Source organism: Scylla paramamosain, chromosome 18 (genome assembly GCF_035594125.1).
Source record: "Scylla paramamosain isolate STU-SP2022 chromosome 18, ASM3559412v1, whole genome shotgun sequence".
In the NCBI taxonomy this organism is placed as follows: Eukaryota; Metazoa; Arthropoda; class Malacostraca; order Decapoda; family Portunidae; genus Scylla; species Scylla paramamosain.
The window spans coordinates 7,519,259-7,533,079 of NC_087168.1; the positions used below are offsets into that span (position 1 = coordinate 7,519,259).

The following is a 13,821-nucleotide window of genomic DNA, read 5'->3' on the forward strand; positions in this document are numbered from 1 at the left end:
CCTGATGGAGTGTCAGGATGGATATTAAAAGAATGCATTGAGCAGTTGACATGGGTGGTTCACAATATTATTGAGAGCTCCCTAAATGAAAGTAGAGTCCTGATTGAATGGAAGAGAGCTAATGTAGTGCCAATCTATAAAGGTGGTAACAAAGAGGAGCCTTTGAACTATAGACCTTGTGTCTCTAGCAAGTGTGGTGTGTAAGATGTGTGAAAGATTAGTGAAGGATAAATGGATGCAGTGCCTAGAAGAAAATGAAGTGATGACATTAAAGCAACAATTTGGATTTAGGAGAGGGAGATCGTGTGTTACAAATTTACTGAGTTTTATTCTAGTGGTGGATATAATGCAAGAGAGATATAGTTGGGTAGATTGTTTATTTAGACCTGAAGAAAGAAAGCTTTTGATAAAGTGCTGCACAGGAAATTACTGTGAAAGTTGAATCGGGATGGTGGGCTAAGGGGTGGCCTGCTGAGATGTATGGAAAATTTCTTAACTAATAGAGAGATAAGGACAGTGATAAAAGATCAAGAATCATCATGGAGGAAAGCCACAATTGGAGTACCCCAATCATGTTTGCAATTTTTATAAAGGATATGACAGATTGTGAACAGCTACGTGAACCTTTTTGCAGATGATGCCAAGTTGCTGAAAAAAGATGAGAATGTGGAGGATTGTGGAGTGTTACAAGAAGATCTGAACAAGATATCAGAGTGGAGTCATAGATGAGAAATGGAATTTAATGTAAAGAAATTTAAAGTAATAGAATTTGGAAAATGTGAGGAGAGTAAAAGGAAATTATGTGAAACACTGAATGGAGCAGAAGAGGAAAAGGATCTAAGTGTTACAGTGACTGTGAATTTGATCCCAGAGAAACACATTAGCAAAATTACAGGAGAAACCTATAACTTGTTGAGAAGAAGAAGGTTGGCTTTTGCACATATGGATGAAAAGATGATCAGGAAGATGATTATATCACTGACAGTGGCAGCTCATAGTTAAAATTAGTTGGGTGCTGCTTCAGAAAATTTTTAACCATTGTTTTAATATTGTGTAAAAGGAAACAAACATATAAAAAGAAAATCTATACATAAACTTGATAAAATCCTAAACATAATAAAATCAAACATTTTTCACTTACTAATAGCCTAAATTGTTTTAGTTCAAGCTTGATCCATTCATTTAAAAACGAAATCCGAAAAGAAACGGTACCTTTCACCAGCACACCAGGGTCGGTGCTGCATGAGCTGCAGTGCTTTCTCTCCCTAGCATGCAGCTTCCTATCTCGGACATGTGAGCACATGCACAACAGCCAAATACCGTGTCGCTGGAACTGTGAAGCGCACAGTTCTGTACAAGGATTTTTGTATTTTTTCCATAAATTAGGGGATGGCTACTGACATTAAGTTAAGGATTATATAATATGCAATTATAAAGAAAGAATTAAAGAAAAAAGTACTCATTATATTAAATGTTATCAATAATATTGAGTGGAAATAGGGGATGCTGCAGTTCCGCAGTGCCTACACATGAGCCACCACTGATTACTGATTAGACCTAGACTGAAATATGCAGTGGTAGTGTGGTTGCCCTACAAGAAAATTATATAAGGAAGTTGAAGAGAGTTCAGAGAGCAGCTACAAAGATTGTAACAAGTATCAGGGGCTTGACATATGAAGGAAAATTGGAAAAGTTACATCTGCCAATGCTGGAAAAAAGGAGAGAAAGGGGAGACTTGATTGCAATATATAAAGCATATGAGGGAGTGGAGAAGGTGGACTGGAATGACTTGATGGTTTGGGATACACTTCATATTAGAGGACATGGAAAAAGGCTGAAGAAGAGTGTTTGTAGAAGAGAGATCAAAACGTATAGTTTCCTGTATAGAAGTATTGATGCGTGGAACAGTCCAACTTAAGTTTGATATTAAAAGATATAGAGGTGGGACAGCACGAGCATAGCTTTTTTCCCATAAAGCACAACTAGGTAAATACACACACACACACACACACACACACACACACACACACACACACACACACACACACACACACAGGGATAGGTTGATGGTGTGTACTTAGCCTTCAAGAAGGCGTGTGATAAGTTGCCCCATAAAAGACTTGCAAAAACTGGAAAATATCAGAGATCTAGAAGGAACATTACTGAAATAAATAACCAATTTTCTGATAGACAGAGAAATGAGAAAAGTGATCAGAGACAGAAAATCCTCTTGGAGAAAGGTAATCAGTGGAGTCCTGCAGGGACCAGTGATGTTCACAATCTATGTGAATGACATGATAGAAAGAGTGAGTCTGTTTGGTGATGATGCACCACCAGGGGACCTGGTGGTATGAGATTGCAGAAGTGCGAGAAGACATAACTTGAAGGTAAAAAAGGGAGTGTGCAGAAGGGATATAAAAAAGAACAGCTTTCCACAACAAATTGTTGGAGTTTGGAATGAGTTGGAAAGAAACGTAGTATATGCTAGGACAATAGATGATTATAATGAGAGATTGGATAACAGTAAATATCAAGACTGGACAGCATGAACATAGACTCCTCCTCCCATAAACCACAAGGTAAATACACACCTCAGGCAGTTTGGACAACTCAGTTGTGGGTGACAGCTGTCTATTCAGTTTAAAGGATTACAGTATGTTGCTGTTTATCAGTGATGGTAATGATTCATGAACTCCATTGATGCAAAGTTATATATTTATTTGAAGACCATAACAATACAAGGTGATGAATGTTGCTCACATAATATAATCTTGAATTAAATTTACATAAGCTTTGTAGCTATAATAAAATTATGGTATCACAAATCTTAAAGTTTACATTGATGTCTGTGAAGATGGTGGTGGTGGTAGCCAAGACTGGCAAGGTGCAGTGATAGAGGCAGCAGACTAGGTAATGTGAAAGGCCAGCAGTATTTGTAGATGGACTAACTTACATATGTCATGACTTAAACACCATGTTATTTATTAAAACACACACTACCCCATGATAGTAAAACATCAATTCACTACTTTTGAACACTTTAATCATCATCGATTAATGAAGTGGGAAGGAAACAAGACTATAAATAGCAAAACAATAAACAACAGCATTGGAAGTCAATGTAGTTGGCACAGTTCCATCATTGCATTAAGTAGATACATACGTGCAGCAAGATGATAATATTTCCCCAAAAAATTATGACCAGAAAAAATATACATAAACACTTAACACCAACTAATATTTTGTAGGATTGCCTTTCCTCTTCACTATGTATACCCTTTATGGGAAGGAGTCAACTGAGGCATGTAAGATGTTCTCAGTTAAGCTGCACCACACATCCAGAACACCTTTGAGTTTCAGTATGGAGCTTGTGTCTTTCTTTCACAGTTTTCTTTTTATTACAGTACCCTCTTTAGTTTTGTGCTAGCTGTCTTCTGAAGGTATAGCATGAAATTCGAGGATATTGAAAATTGGGGTATTGAAAATACTTGGAAAACACTTATTTGTTCAGGGCACATTGCCTAGGTCTGCATGACTGTGTGTGTTTTGTCCTCACATCTTGTGCAATGCTGCAGGCAGTGTGGCAGTGCAGTGTCATGGAATCTAAAACTGTGTGTGTGTGTTTTGTCCTTACATTCAATGTGATGTGGCAGAGCAGTGCCACAGCATCTAAAACTGTGAGTGTGCTTGTTTTCTCTTCACATCTGATTTGATGAGGTGGTACAGCACCATCTAAAACAGTGAGTGTGTGTTTTGTCCTCACACCTGGTATGACACAGCACTATGGCAGTCTGGTGCAGTGCCATTGCATCTAAAACTGTGTGTGTGTGTGTGTGTGTGTGTGTGTGTGTGTGTGTGTGTGTGTGTGTGTGTGTGTGTGTGTGTGTGTGTGTGTGTGTGTGTTTTGTCTTTACATCTGGCTTGACACAGTGGTGCAGTGCCATCTGCCAGAGTAATTAGACACCTCACTTTTTTTTTTTTTTTTATGTAATGTGGCAATGCTGTCAATCCAATTAAAAAAAAAGACTACTGAGATGCTGGTCCCCAAATAGGGTTCAAAGTGATAGTCAGAAATTGAAGGATAGGTCTTGAAACCTCCCTCTTGAAGTAATTCAAGTCATGGGAATGTCAAAATACAGAACCAGGCAGGGAGTTCCAGAGTTTACCAAAGAAAGGAATGAATGATTGAGAATACTAGTTAACTCTTGTATTAGAGGGGTGGACAGAAAAGGAGTGAAAGAAAGTGTGCAGCAAGGCCGCAGGAGGAGGGGAGGCACGCAGTTAGCAAGATCAGAAGAACAGTTGGCATGAAAATAGTGGTAGAAGATAGCAAGAGATGCAACATTATGGTGATGAGAAAGAGGCTGAAGACAGTCAGTTAGAGGAGAGGAGTTGATGAGATGAAAAGCTTTTGATTCTACCCTGTCTAGAAGAGCGGTATGAGTGGAACCACCCCCAGTCATGTGAAGCATACTCCATACATGGATGGATACGGCCCCTGTACAGAGCAGCTGGAAGGGTGAAAAAAAATGGCAGAGATGTCTCAGAATGCCTAACTTTATAGAACCTGTTTTAGCTAGAGATGAGATGTGAAGTTTCCTGTTTAGATTATAAGTAAAGGCCAGACTGAGGATGTTCAGTGTAGAAGAGGGAACCAGCTGAGTGTTATTGAAGAAGAGGGGATATTTGTCTGGGAGGTTTTGTTGAGTTGATAGATGGAGGAATTGACTTTTTGAGGCATTGAATAATGATAAGTTTCCTCTGCCTCACTCAGAAATTTTAGAGCCATCAGAAGTAAGTCATTCTGTGGCTTCCCTGCATGAACTGTCTACTTCCTGAAAGGCTGGACATCTAGGAAAAGACATGGAAAAGTGCAGGGTGGTATTATCAGCATAGGAGTGGATAGAACAAAAAGTTTGGTTTAGAAAATCATTGATGAATAATGGAAAGAGAGTGAGTGACAGGACAGAACCCTGAGGAACACCACTGTTAATACACTTAGAACAGTGACCATCTACCACAGCAGCAATAGAACAGTCAGAAAGGAAACCTGAGACAAAGTTACAGAGAGTAGGGTAGTAGCTGTAGGAGGGTAGTTTGGAAATCAAAGCTTTGTGTCCAACTCTGTCAGAAGCTTTCGATATGTCTAAGGCAACAGCAAAAGTTTCACTAAAATCTCTAAAAGAGAATGACAAAGATTCCATAAGGAAAGCCAGAAAATCACCAGTAGAGCAGCCTTGATGTAATCCATAATGGCAATCATATAGAAGGTTGTGAAGTGAAAGATGTTTCAGAATCTTTCTGTTGAGGATAGATTCATAAACTTTAGATAAGCAGGAAATTAAAGCAATAGGGTTGTATTTTGATGGATTAAAACAGTCACCCTTTTTAGGAACAGGCTGAATGTAGGCAAACTTCTAGCAAGAAGGAAAGGTAGATGTTGACAAACAGAGTTGAAAGAGTTTGACTAAGCAAGGTGCAAACATGGTGGTGCAGTTTTGGAGAACAATAGGAGGGACACCATCAGGTCCATAAGCCTTCTGAGGATTTAGGCTAGCAAGGGCTTGGAAAACATTGTAGCGAAGAATTTTAATAGGTAGCATGAAGTAGTCAGAGGGTGGAGGAGAGGGAGGAACATGCCCTGAATCATCCAAGGTAGAGTTTTTAGCAAAGGTTTGAGTGAAGAGTTCTGCTTTAGAGATAGATGTGATACCAGTGGTGCCATCTGTTTGAAATGAAGGAGGGAAAGAAGGAGAGGCAAAGTTATTGGAGATGTTTTTGGCTAGGTGGCAGAAGTCATGGGGGAGGGGGGGAGTTAGATCTTGAAAGATTTTGACATTTTCTATTAATAAAGGAGTTTTTGGCTAGTTGGAAAACAGACTTGGCATGGTTCTGGGGAGAAATATAAAGCACATGAGACCCTGGTGATGGAAGGCTCAAGTACCTTTTGTGGGCCACCTCTCTATCATATATAGCACGATAACAGACTGTGTTATACCAAGGTTTGGAAGGCTTAGGTCGAGAAAAAGAGTGAGGAATGTATGCCTCCATGCCAGACACTTTCACCTCTGTTATGTGCTCGGCACATGGAGATGGGTCTCTGACACGGAAGCAGTTGTCATTCCAAGGAGAATCAACAAAATACCTCCTCAGGTCCCCTAACTAGCTTAGGCAAAATGCCAGAGGCACATTCACTTAGGGGGATCCTGAGGAGGGATTCAAGCGATAGGACAGGCTACAGATATGAGATTGTGATTGGAGGAGCCCAACAGAGAAGATATGGTAACAGCATAAGCAGAAGGATTAGAGATTGGGAAAAGATCAAGAATGTTGGGCGTATCCCCAAAACGATCGGGAATATAAGTAGGGTGTTGCACCAATTGCTCTAGGTCATGGAGGATAGCAAAGTTAAAGGCTAGTTCACCAGAATGGTCAGTGAAGAGAGAGGAAAGCCAAAACTGGTGGTGAACATTGAAGTCTCCAAGAATGGAGTGTAAACGCACTGATGCGTTACATTTATAGTGTGGCAAAGGAGTGACTGTAAACCACTTGCATTGTACTCACTCCTCAGTTTATTGGGATGCAGTCAAACCTGTAAGTTATCATAAGTACATCACTTAATAGGAAATAATTGGGAATCCTACAATGAGACAATGTAGCTGTGCACTTCACAGGGATATTTGTAAACACTACATTATACAACATCATTGTCCCAAAACAAACGCCGAACACTACATTATACAACATCATCATCTTGAAACAAACACCGAAACATCTAAGTATATTAATGACACAGATAGATATGATTAATACATAAGTAAATAATACATATGCAATTGCAGGAACAGTCGAAGGTCCTTGTAGAACGTAATGAATGCCACACAATCACCTTAATCCCAGAGCAGGCTCCATGTCCACATAACGTGGCAGAGGGGCCCTGTAGAGTTTGTGAACTAGTGCCTCTGCAGCTGGGATGACTGGCACAGCTGGAGAGTGGTGAACGACACAGGTCTTGCCCCTACGGGTGCCACCAAGACTCTGCCCCTATGGCAGAGCCCCCCTTATTTCTTCCCCAAGTTCACCCTCTTGACCCCCATTAAACTATGTCAACCCTTACCCTGCCTTGCACTGACCTGGCTGAGGGGAAAAAATGATGGTCTAGATAAAGGCCGTGGTGTCCTGTAAACAAACACCCCTCTGTAGCTCATCGTCTCGCCTTCTCGTCCCGTCTACACATCAAGTAACGTTATAAGTATAATATTAACCTTGCAACATAACTTATGGCAAAGTACAGTATAATATTAACCTTGTAATGTAACTTATGGCAAAGTACAGTAGTGTAACCTTCATCTGGGGCATGTCATGATAAGAACATAACAAGAAACCAGCCACAAAATAAAGTACAGGAACTACAAGCCAGCCAGTACTGAGCCGGCGGCTACATGGAGATTTCTGCAAAAGGGAAGAGAGTCAGAATGTGCTCCATTTTGGAACTTAAGTAGTCAAAGAATTTCATATAGTCAGAGGAGTTAGGTGAGAGGTATATAGCACAGATAAATTTTGTTTGAGAATGACTCTGTAGTCATAGCCAGATGATGGAAAACCCAGAAGATTCAAGAGCATGGGCACAAGAGCAGGCTAAGTCATTGCGCTCATAGACACAGCATCCAGCTTTGGATTGAAAATGAAGATAGAGAAAGTAGGAGGGAACAAAAAAAGGACTACTGTCAATTACCTGAGACACCTGTATTTCAATGAGGAAAAGAAGATGAGGTTTAGTAGAGTAAAGGTGGTGTTCTACAGAATGAAAATTAGATCCAAGACCACAAATGTTGCAGAAGTTAATAAAGAAAAAGTGTAGGGGGTTGTCAAGACACTTAGGGTTGATACCAGAAGAGCAGTCTGACTTGGGGACATTTGTTGCCCCCTCCCCAAATGGGGACTCCAAGGCTAGTGTAGGAGTCACCATAATAATTTTGAATTTTGAGTGAAGAGTGTGTGTGTAATTAGATGCTTGTAGTTTTGTGTGAAGGAAGAGAGTTGTCTTTAGAGGGCAGGCTGTGACTGCCCCTTGTGTTGTGAGACATTAAGGGAAACATTCAGTGAGGTCACAGCTGGTTTTAATGATTGGTTCACAACATCCCCTGATACAGTGTTTTAGATCTCACTGGGAGTAATTCCAGCATGTGCCTCTTACTGACCCATATATAACAAAAGTGTGAAATTTGAGGAAATATGGATGAAAGTCAGGTTGATAAGAATTTACTGTTCAGCACAAAACTTGAAGGCTGCAAAACTTGGATACTATGAAACATGGAGGGCAGTGTAGAGCTCACATGTTTTTTATGTGATTCAAATCAAGACTGTTTGCAGGACAGTCCTGCAAATATTCTGGTGTTCAATTCTGTAATCACTCCTTCACTGGCATCCTTCTGTAACAGTGCATCATCCTGCATGAATGTCTCAGCTCTGCATTTGTCAAAGCACTCAAAATAGCCAAATGGCAAGTCAAGATATCTTTCACCAGTAAAATTAACATCTTCAATAATAACTAAATTCCTAATACTGTTATAAGTAAAAAACAGCCCATACTATCAGTTTCTCAGGATGCCTCACATGTGGTACCATAAACTTTGGATGGTAGGGATCAGCACTTTTAGGGTGACAAACACATTTACATGGTGCACCTGTCACAGTGAATATACTTTCATTTGACCGAAGTATGGAACAAATTTTGTCAATTGGCCAGGTAACATTTTTTGGTGAAAGCTCACAATTTTCTTTGTGAGGAATTGGTAAGTAAAGCTTGCATACAGCACAGTAGGAAAGTAGGGTGAAATCCTTTTGGATATATCAAAAGAAACTGATAGATACATTATACAATAATCTTTGGTTTGTTTCTTCAATTTTCTGCACTGTACATGAAGAGGTATTTGTTAGCTGGTGATTTATAACTCATAGAGCCTCAAGGGAAACTGCCTCTGATCTGCCATGCCTTTTAAAGAATAAGTGAGTTATTATTGGTAAACTCAAATTTTCAACCTGCATGCAATACATCTAAGTAACACTATTGCCTCCTGTACAGTCTCTTGCTCCATAACCACCCTTGTATAGGGAGTAGACAAGGCTGATCTGATCACTTAGGAGTTTTGGTTTGCACCAGGTACTGAGTAAACCTGCCTTTGAATAGTACAATTTAAAAAATCTGTCTCCCAAACAACAGATGACACTCACACCTGTCACACTTCATTAAGCAATGAGTGACAGTTGCACAGTGCAGTAAACCAGTGCAGGATCTATGGGTGAGCTGCCACATATGAAAAATTTAAAATAATTCACTTTTAACAGTTGAGGAGGAAAATATTTGAGGAGAAAGAACATGCCTCCCGGTGCATCATTGTGCCAACTACTTTGATTTCCACTGTATAACAATTTAGTCCTTACAACACACATCTTCCTCCTCCTTGTCCCTTCTTCTTCTCTAGAGTTGTGCTTGTGGTAAATACAGTGGCAACTTTCTTGACATGACAAACAGCACAGGTGTCTCAAATCTTATTAGTATTCGGCTTTCTACTTCATGATTGCTGAATTCTTCACCATTACCATGTTTTTCTTTTTTCCCATATTCAGCTTGGACCTGTTCTTGCACCCTAATAAAAGAATACCAGTGATGTAGCACAAGGTAAACTTGCACTTTCCCACTTGTCCTGAGTGATGATTATCACCCACCTCTTTAATCTGTTTGGAGCCAGCCTTTTTTAACTGTGGATCTGGCCATGGTGCCAGCTTTTTTTTTTTTTTTTTTTTTTTTTTTTTTTGCTGAAAAATCCTAAACAACATAAAGATAGTGGGAAAATATGTAAAAGAGTGGTTTTAGCAAAGTGAAAAAAATTTTAAACCCACATTATAAATTGGCTTGCATGGGTATATATAATGTGATGAATAGTGATGCCAGTGGTGTTCATGGTGCTAGTGATTTCTGGCCACCACAAGTGCTTATGAATGGTGTTAGGTCATCTCAGTAATGGTAAATTACTACAATGAGTGTACATACAATTGGTAGGCTATTTGTAGTATGTGAGGGAATGAGGGTTGGCATTACATTATTTGCCTCACTGAACGATCAATAGGCTATTGCAATTTGCATGTGATTGTGTGGTGACACTTTTTTTTGTAGTTTTCACAAAGACCCTTTTCATAAACAGTACTGATCTGCTTTAGAAGTGAAGTGTGTGGTATTCTCTGAAGCAGGGCTCCAGGCACAACCCTACATCACTCTCATTACTTTGAAATTGTGAATCAGTGCACTTCTGATGGCATCTTGTCATGTGGCTACATACACATCCACAGGCTAGAGTAAGGATTGGAGTACACACAGTGTGTTTTCTGTTAACTTCAATTAAATAGAGTATAGAATTTTTTTATGTTGCCACTGTAAATTTACAGCATTAGCACTGAGTGTGGGTATACGAGACATCTTAAATTTATACATTGTCACTGGCTGGGTTAATTTGATACTTGCAAGGAAATGGAAAGGGTGATAAATAAAATTATGATGTAGTATTATTATAGAGTGTTGGGATTTGTAATGTATGATGATTTCTTTTGCAGTGACTGCAGAAAAAATAGATGTGTGTGTATGAAGAAATCTTAAAATGCATGTTGTAAAAGTTGCAGTATTATCCAGCATCTTTTCTTATCTTCTCAATCTTTTTTATTATAAATATGTTTTGACTATGTTTTATTGACTCATGTTGACTATTAACTAACCACTTGTGACTTTCAGGAAGAAGAAGAAGCAGAATGGCGAACTATCAAACCTGAAGCTTTTGCTATAATCATGGACTTTTTTGCTTCTGGTCTACCTGTAATGCATACAGATCACCAAGCAGACAATGAACATGGTATGTTGGATTAAATTACTAATTTTTGTTAATATCATAGAAATTAATGTAACACAGGCTGTGATCTTGACAGTACAATGCCACACCACATACCAACTTCAGAAGGTCACCACTCATTGTTGCTATGCACATATGTCTATGCTGCACTTTGTTTGTTAGTAATAGAAACAGTTTTAGAACTTTTTGATCACATAATTTTGTAACCAATGAGAGAATGCATGTTTATGCAGAGAAAAATTAGTAGGGAGAAGATAGAGAAAAGAGCTGAAGTGTAGCAAAGCTGCAGATATAAACAGAATAACTGTAAAGATGTTAAAGTATGGAAATGAAGTAGTAACAGACTGAATGTTCCTAATATGTGATCTGGCATGGGGACAAGGAGAACTTCGAGATAAGTGGAGAAAGAGTTATTGCACCTTTACAGAAAGATGATAATTGTAGGAATGAGTGTAATAAGTAGTAAATTTGCTTTGGTGTGTCAGGAAAAGTCTTTGGGAGAATCTTGATTGAATGATTAATAGAAGTGACTGAGTTGAAAATCAGTGAGGAATAGGAAAAAATTAGAAAAGGAAAATGCTGTGTGGATCAGACTTATGCAATTAAAATGATAATAGAATTCTTGGATGTGCTAAGATAGATAGGAAAGCCATCTAGGATGTTCTAAAGATTTATGGTATAGGAGGATTGTTTTTGGAAGGAATTAAGGCTTTGATAGGGATACGAATGTATGTGAGAGAAGAGAGAGTTTCATTGTAGGAAAAGGAGAGAAACAGGAATGTGTGATGTCTCTGTGGTTGTTTGATATTTTCATGGATAGCTGTATATGGGAAAAGAAAGATAAAGTAGGAAATGTAGGTACAAGGCTGTAAAAGAATGGTGTGGGATGGACTATACTAGCATGTCTGTTTGCGGATGACAGTGTCTAACTAGTAGAGAATGAAAGGGAATTTCAAAAAGTGGTGGATTATTTTCATAAGGGGTGTTTGAAATAGAAACTGAATATGAATGCAGACATTGTGCATAATTGGGATCACGGTGCATGATGTGGAAAAATGTGTTGTGAAAGTGCTAGAACGTCAGTGTCACACTATGCTGCAGCTCTGTAGTAGTGCAGCCACAATGGTGCTACAATGTTGAGAAAATACACTGTCTCACTGCTTCAGTAGCATTGCACCATGATGCAGCACTCCACTGCCTCATCACACTGGATATTAGGACAAAACATACTCAGTTCTATGGATGTGGTCATGCTGTGCAGCCACACTGCATGGAATTCCAATGTTTCCACCCTTGATCTAATGTCTGATGTAGATTTATTTATTCATTGTGTAAAGAGAAGGCTTGCACTTTGGAAAAAGAGTGCCAAAGAATATTCCAGTGAAAACTGCAAAGAAAAACAAGGGTTTGAATTACTTTAATATGTGAAGAACCTTTTGACTTATTTGTGTCCTGAGTTTTCACTAATTTCTGATCCACATTAAATGGATGAATAGAATATCTTTTGTTCTGACCATAGGTTCTGCACCTCTCACAGCTTCCATAATCTACTTCCTGCATAGGTTAGTGGGGGGGCCCACATATACATTTACAGGGTCCTACTGGTCTGTAATGATTAAAAAATGTGAAATTGTCATCCTGTTTCACCCACCAACAGAGAAGTGAGTATTGCAACTGCCAAACAACTTCAATTTGCTGAGGAAGAGTCACAAACTACGTTCTAGGACATGCAGCTATGACAACGGGCAAACAAATATGAGGATTATAATATTCTATGAGCCACTGCCCTCTCAAAACAAAAACCACCTATGCTCAAAGAATATTATCTCCCCTTGCAGAACAGTAACATTTACAACTTCCCACAAGAGAGAGAATACCATCCCAAGATGGTAATGCCTAGGGAGGTAGTATACTTCTACTGTAGGAGGGACACTGGCCAAGGGCAACAAAACTTAAATGGGAAAAAAAAAAAGAAAAAAAAAAGCCCACTGAGATGCCAGCCACAGAAAAGGGTCCAAAGCGGTAGTCAAAAATTGAAAGATAAGTGTCTTGAAACCTCTCTCTTGAGGGAATTCAGGTCATAGGAAGGTGGAAATGCAAAAGCAGGCAGGGAGCTCCAGAGTTTACCAGAGAAAGGGATGAATGATTGAGAATATTGGTTAACTCTTGCATTAGAGAGGTGGACAGAATAGGGGTGAAAGAAAGAAGAAAGTCTTGTGCAGTGAGGCTGCAGGAGAAGGGGAGGCATGCAGTTAGTAAGATCAGAAGAGCAGTTAGCATGAAAATGGCAGTAGAAGACAGCTAGACATGCAACATTGCGGTGATAAGAGAGAGGCTGAAGACAGTCAGTTAGAGGAAGAGTTGATGAGACGAGAAGCTTTTGATTCCACCCTGTCTAGAAAAGCGGTATGAGTGGAACCCCCCCAGACGTGTGAAGTATACTCCATACATGGACAGATAAGGCCCCTGTACAGAGTTAGCAGCTGGGTGGATGAGAAAAACTGGCAGAGACATCTCACAACGCCTAACTTAAAAGAAGCTGTTTTAGCTAGAGATAAGATGTGAAGTTTCCAGTTCAGATTATAAGTAAAGGACAGACAAAGGATGTTCAGTGTAGAAGAGGGGGACAGTTGAGTGTCACTGAAGAAGAGGGGATAGTTGTCTGGAAGGTTGTGTCAAGTTGATAGATGGAAGAATTGAGTTTTTGAGGCATTGAACAATACCAAGTTTGCTCTGCCCCAATCAGAAATTTTAGAAAAATCAGAAGTAAGGCATTCTCTGGTTCCCTGCGTGAAATGTTTACTTCCTGAAGGTTTGGACATCTATGAAAAGACATGGAAAAATGCAGGGTGGTATCATCAGCATAGGAGTGAATAGGACAAGAAGTTTGGTTTAGAAGATAATTGATGAATAATAAGAA

General features: G+C 39.3%; 1 protein-coding gene across 8 annotated transcripts in view; it reads left to right on the forward strand.

Moving 5' to 3' along the window:
• Positions 1 to 13,821, forward strand: part of LOC135109068 (NFU1 iron-sulfur cluster scaffold homolog, mitochondrial-like) — a 118,550-nt gene that overhangs the window by 59,935 nt on the left and 44,794 nt on the right. For all 8 annotated transcript variants that reach the window (XR_010272568.1, XR_010272567.1, XR_010272569.1 and 5 more), the window contains one exon: positions 10,787 to 10,904. Coding sequence is in view for 5 of the 8 variants with exons in the window: in XM_064020100.1 (XP_063876170.1) it covers positions 10,787 to 10,904 (118 nt within the window). In the remaining 3 variants the exon portion in view is untranslated. The remainder of the gene's footprint in view (positions 1 to 10,786; positions 10,905 to 13,821) is intronic.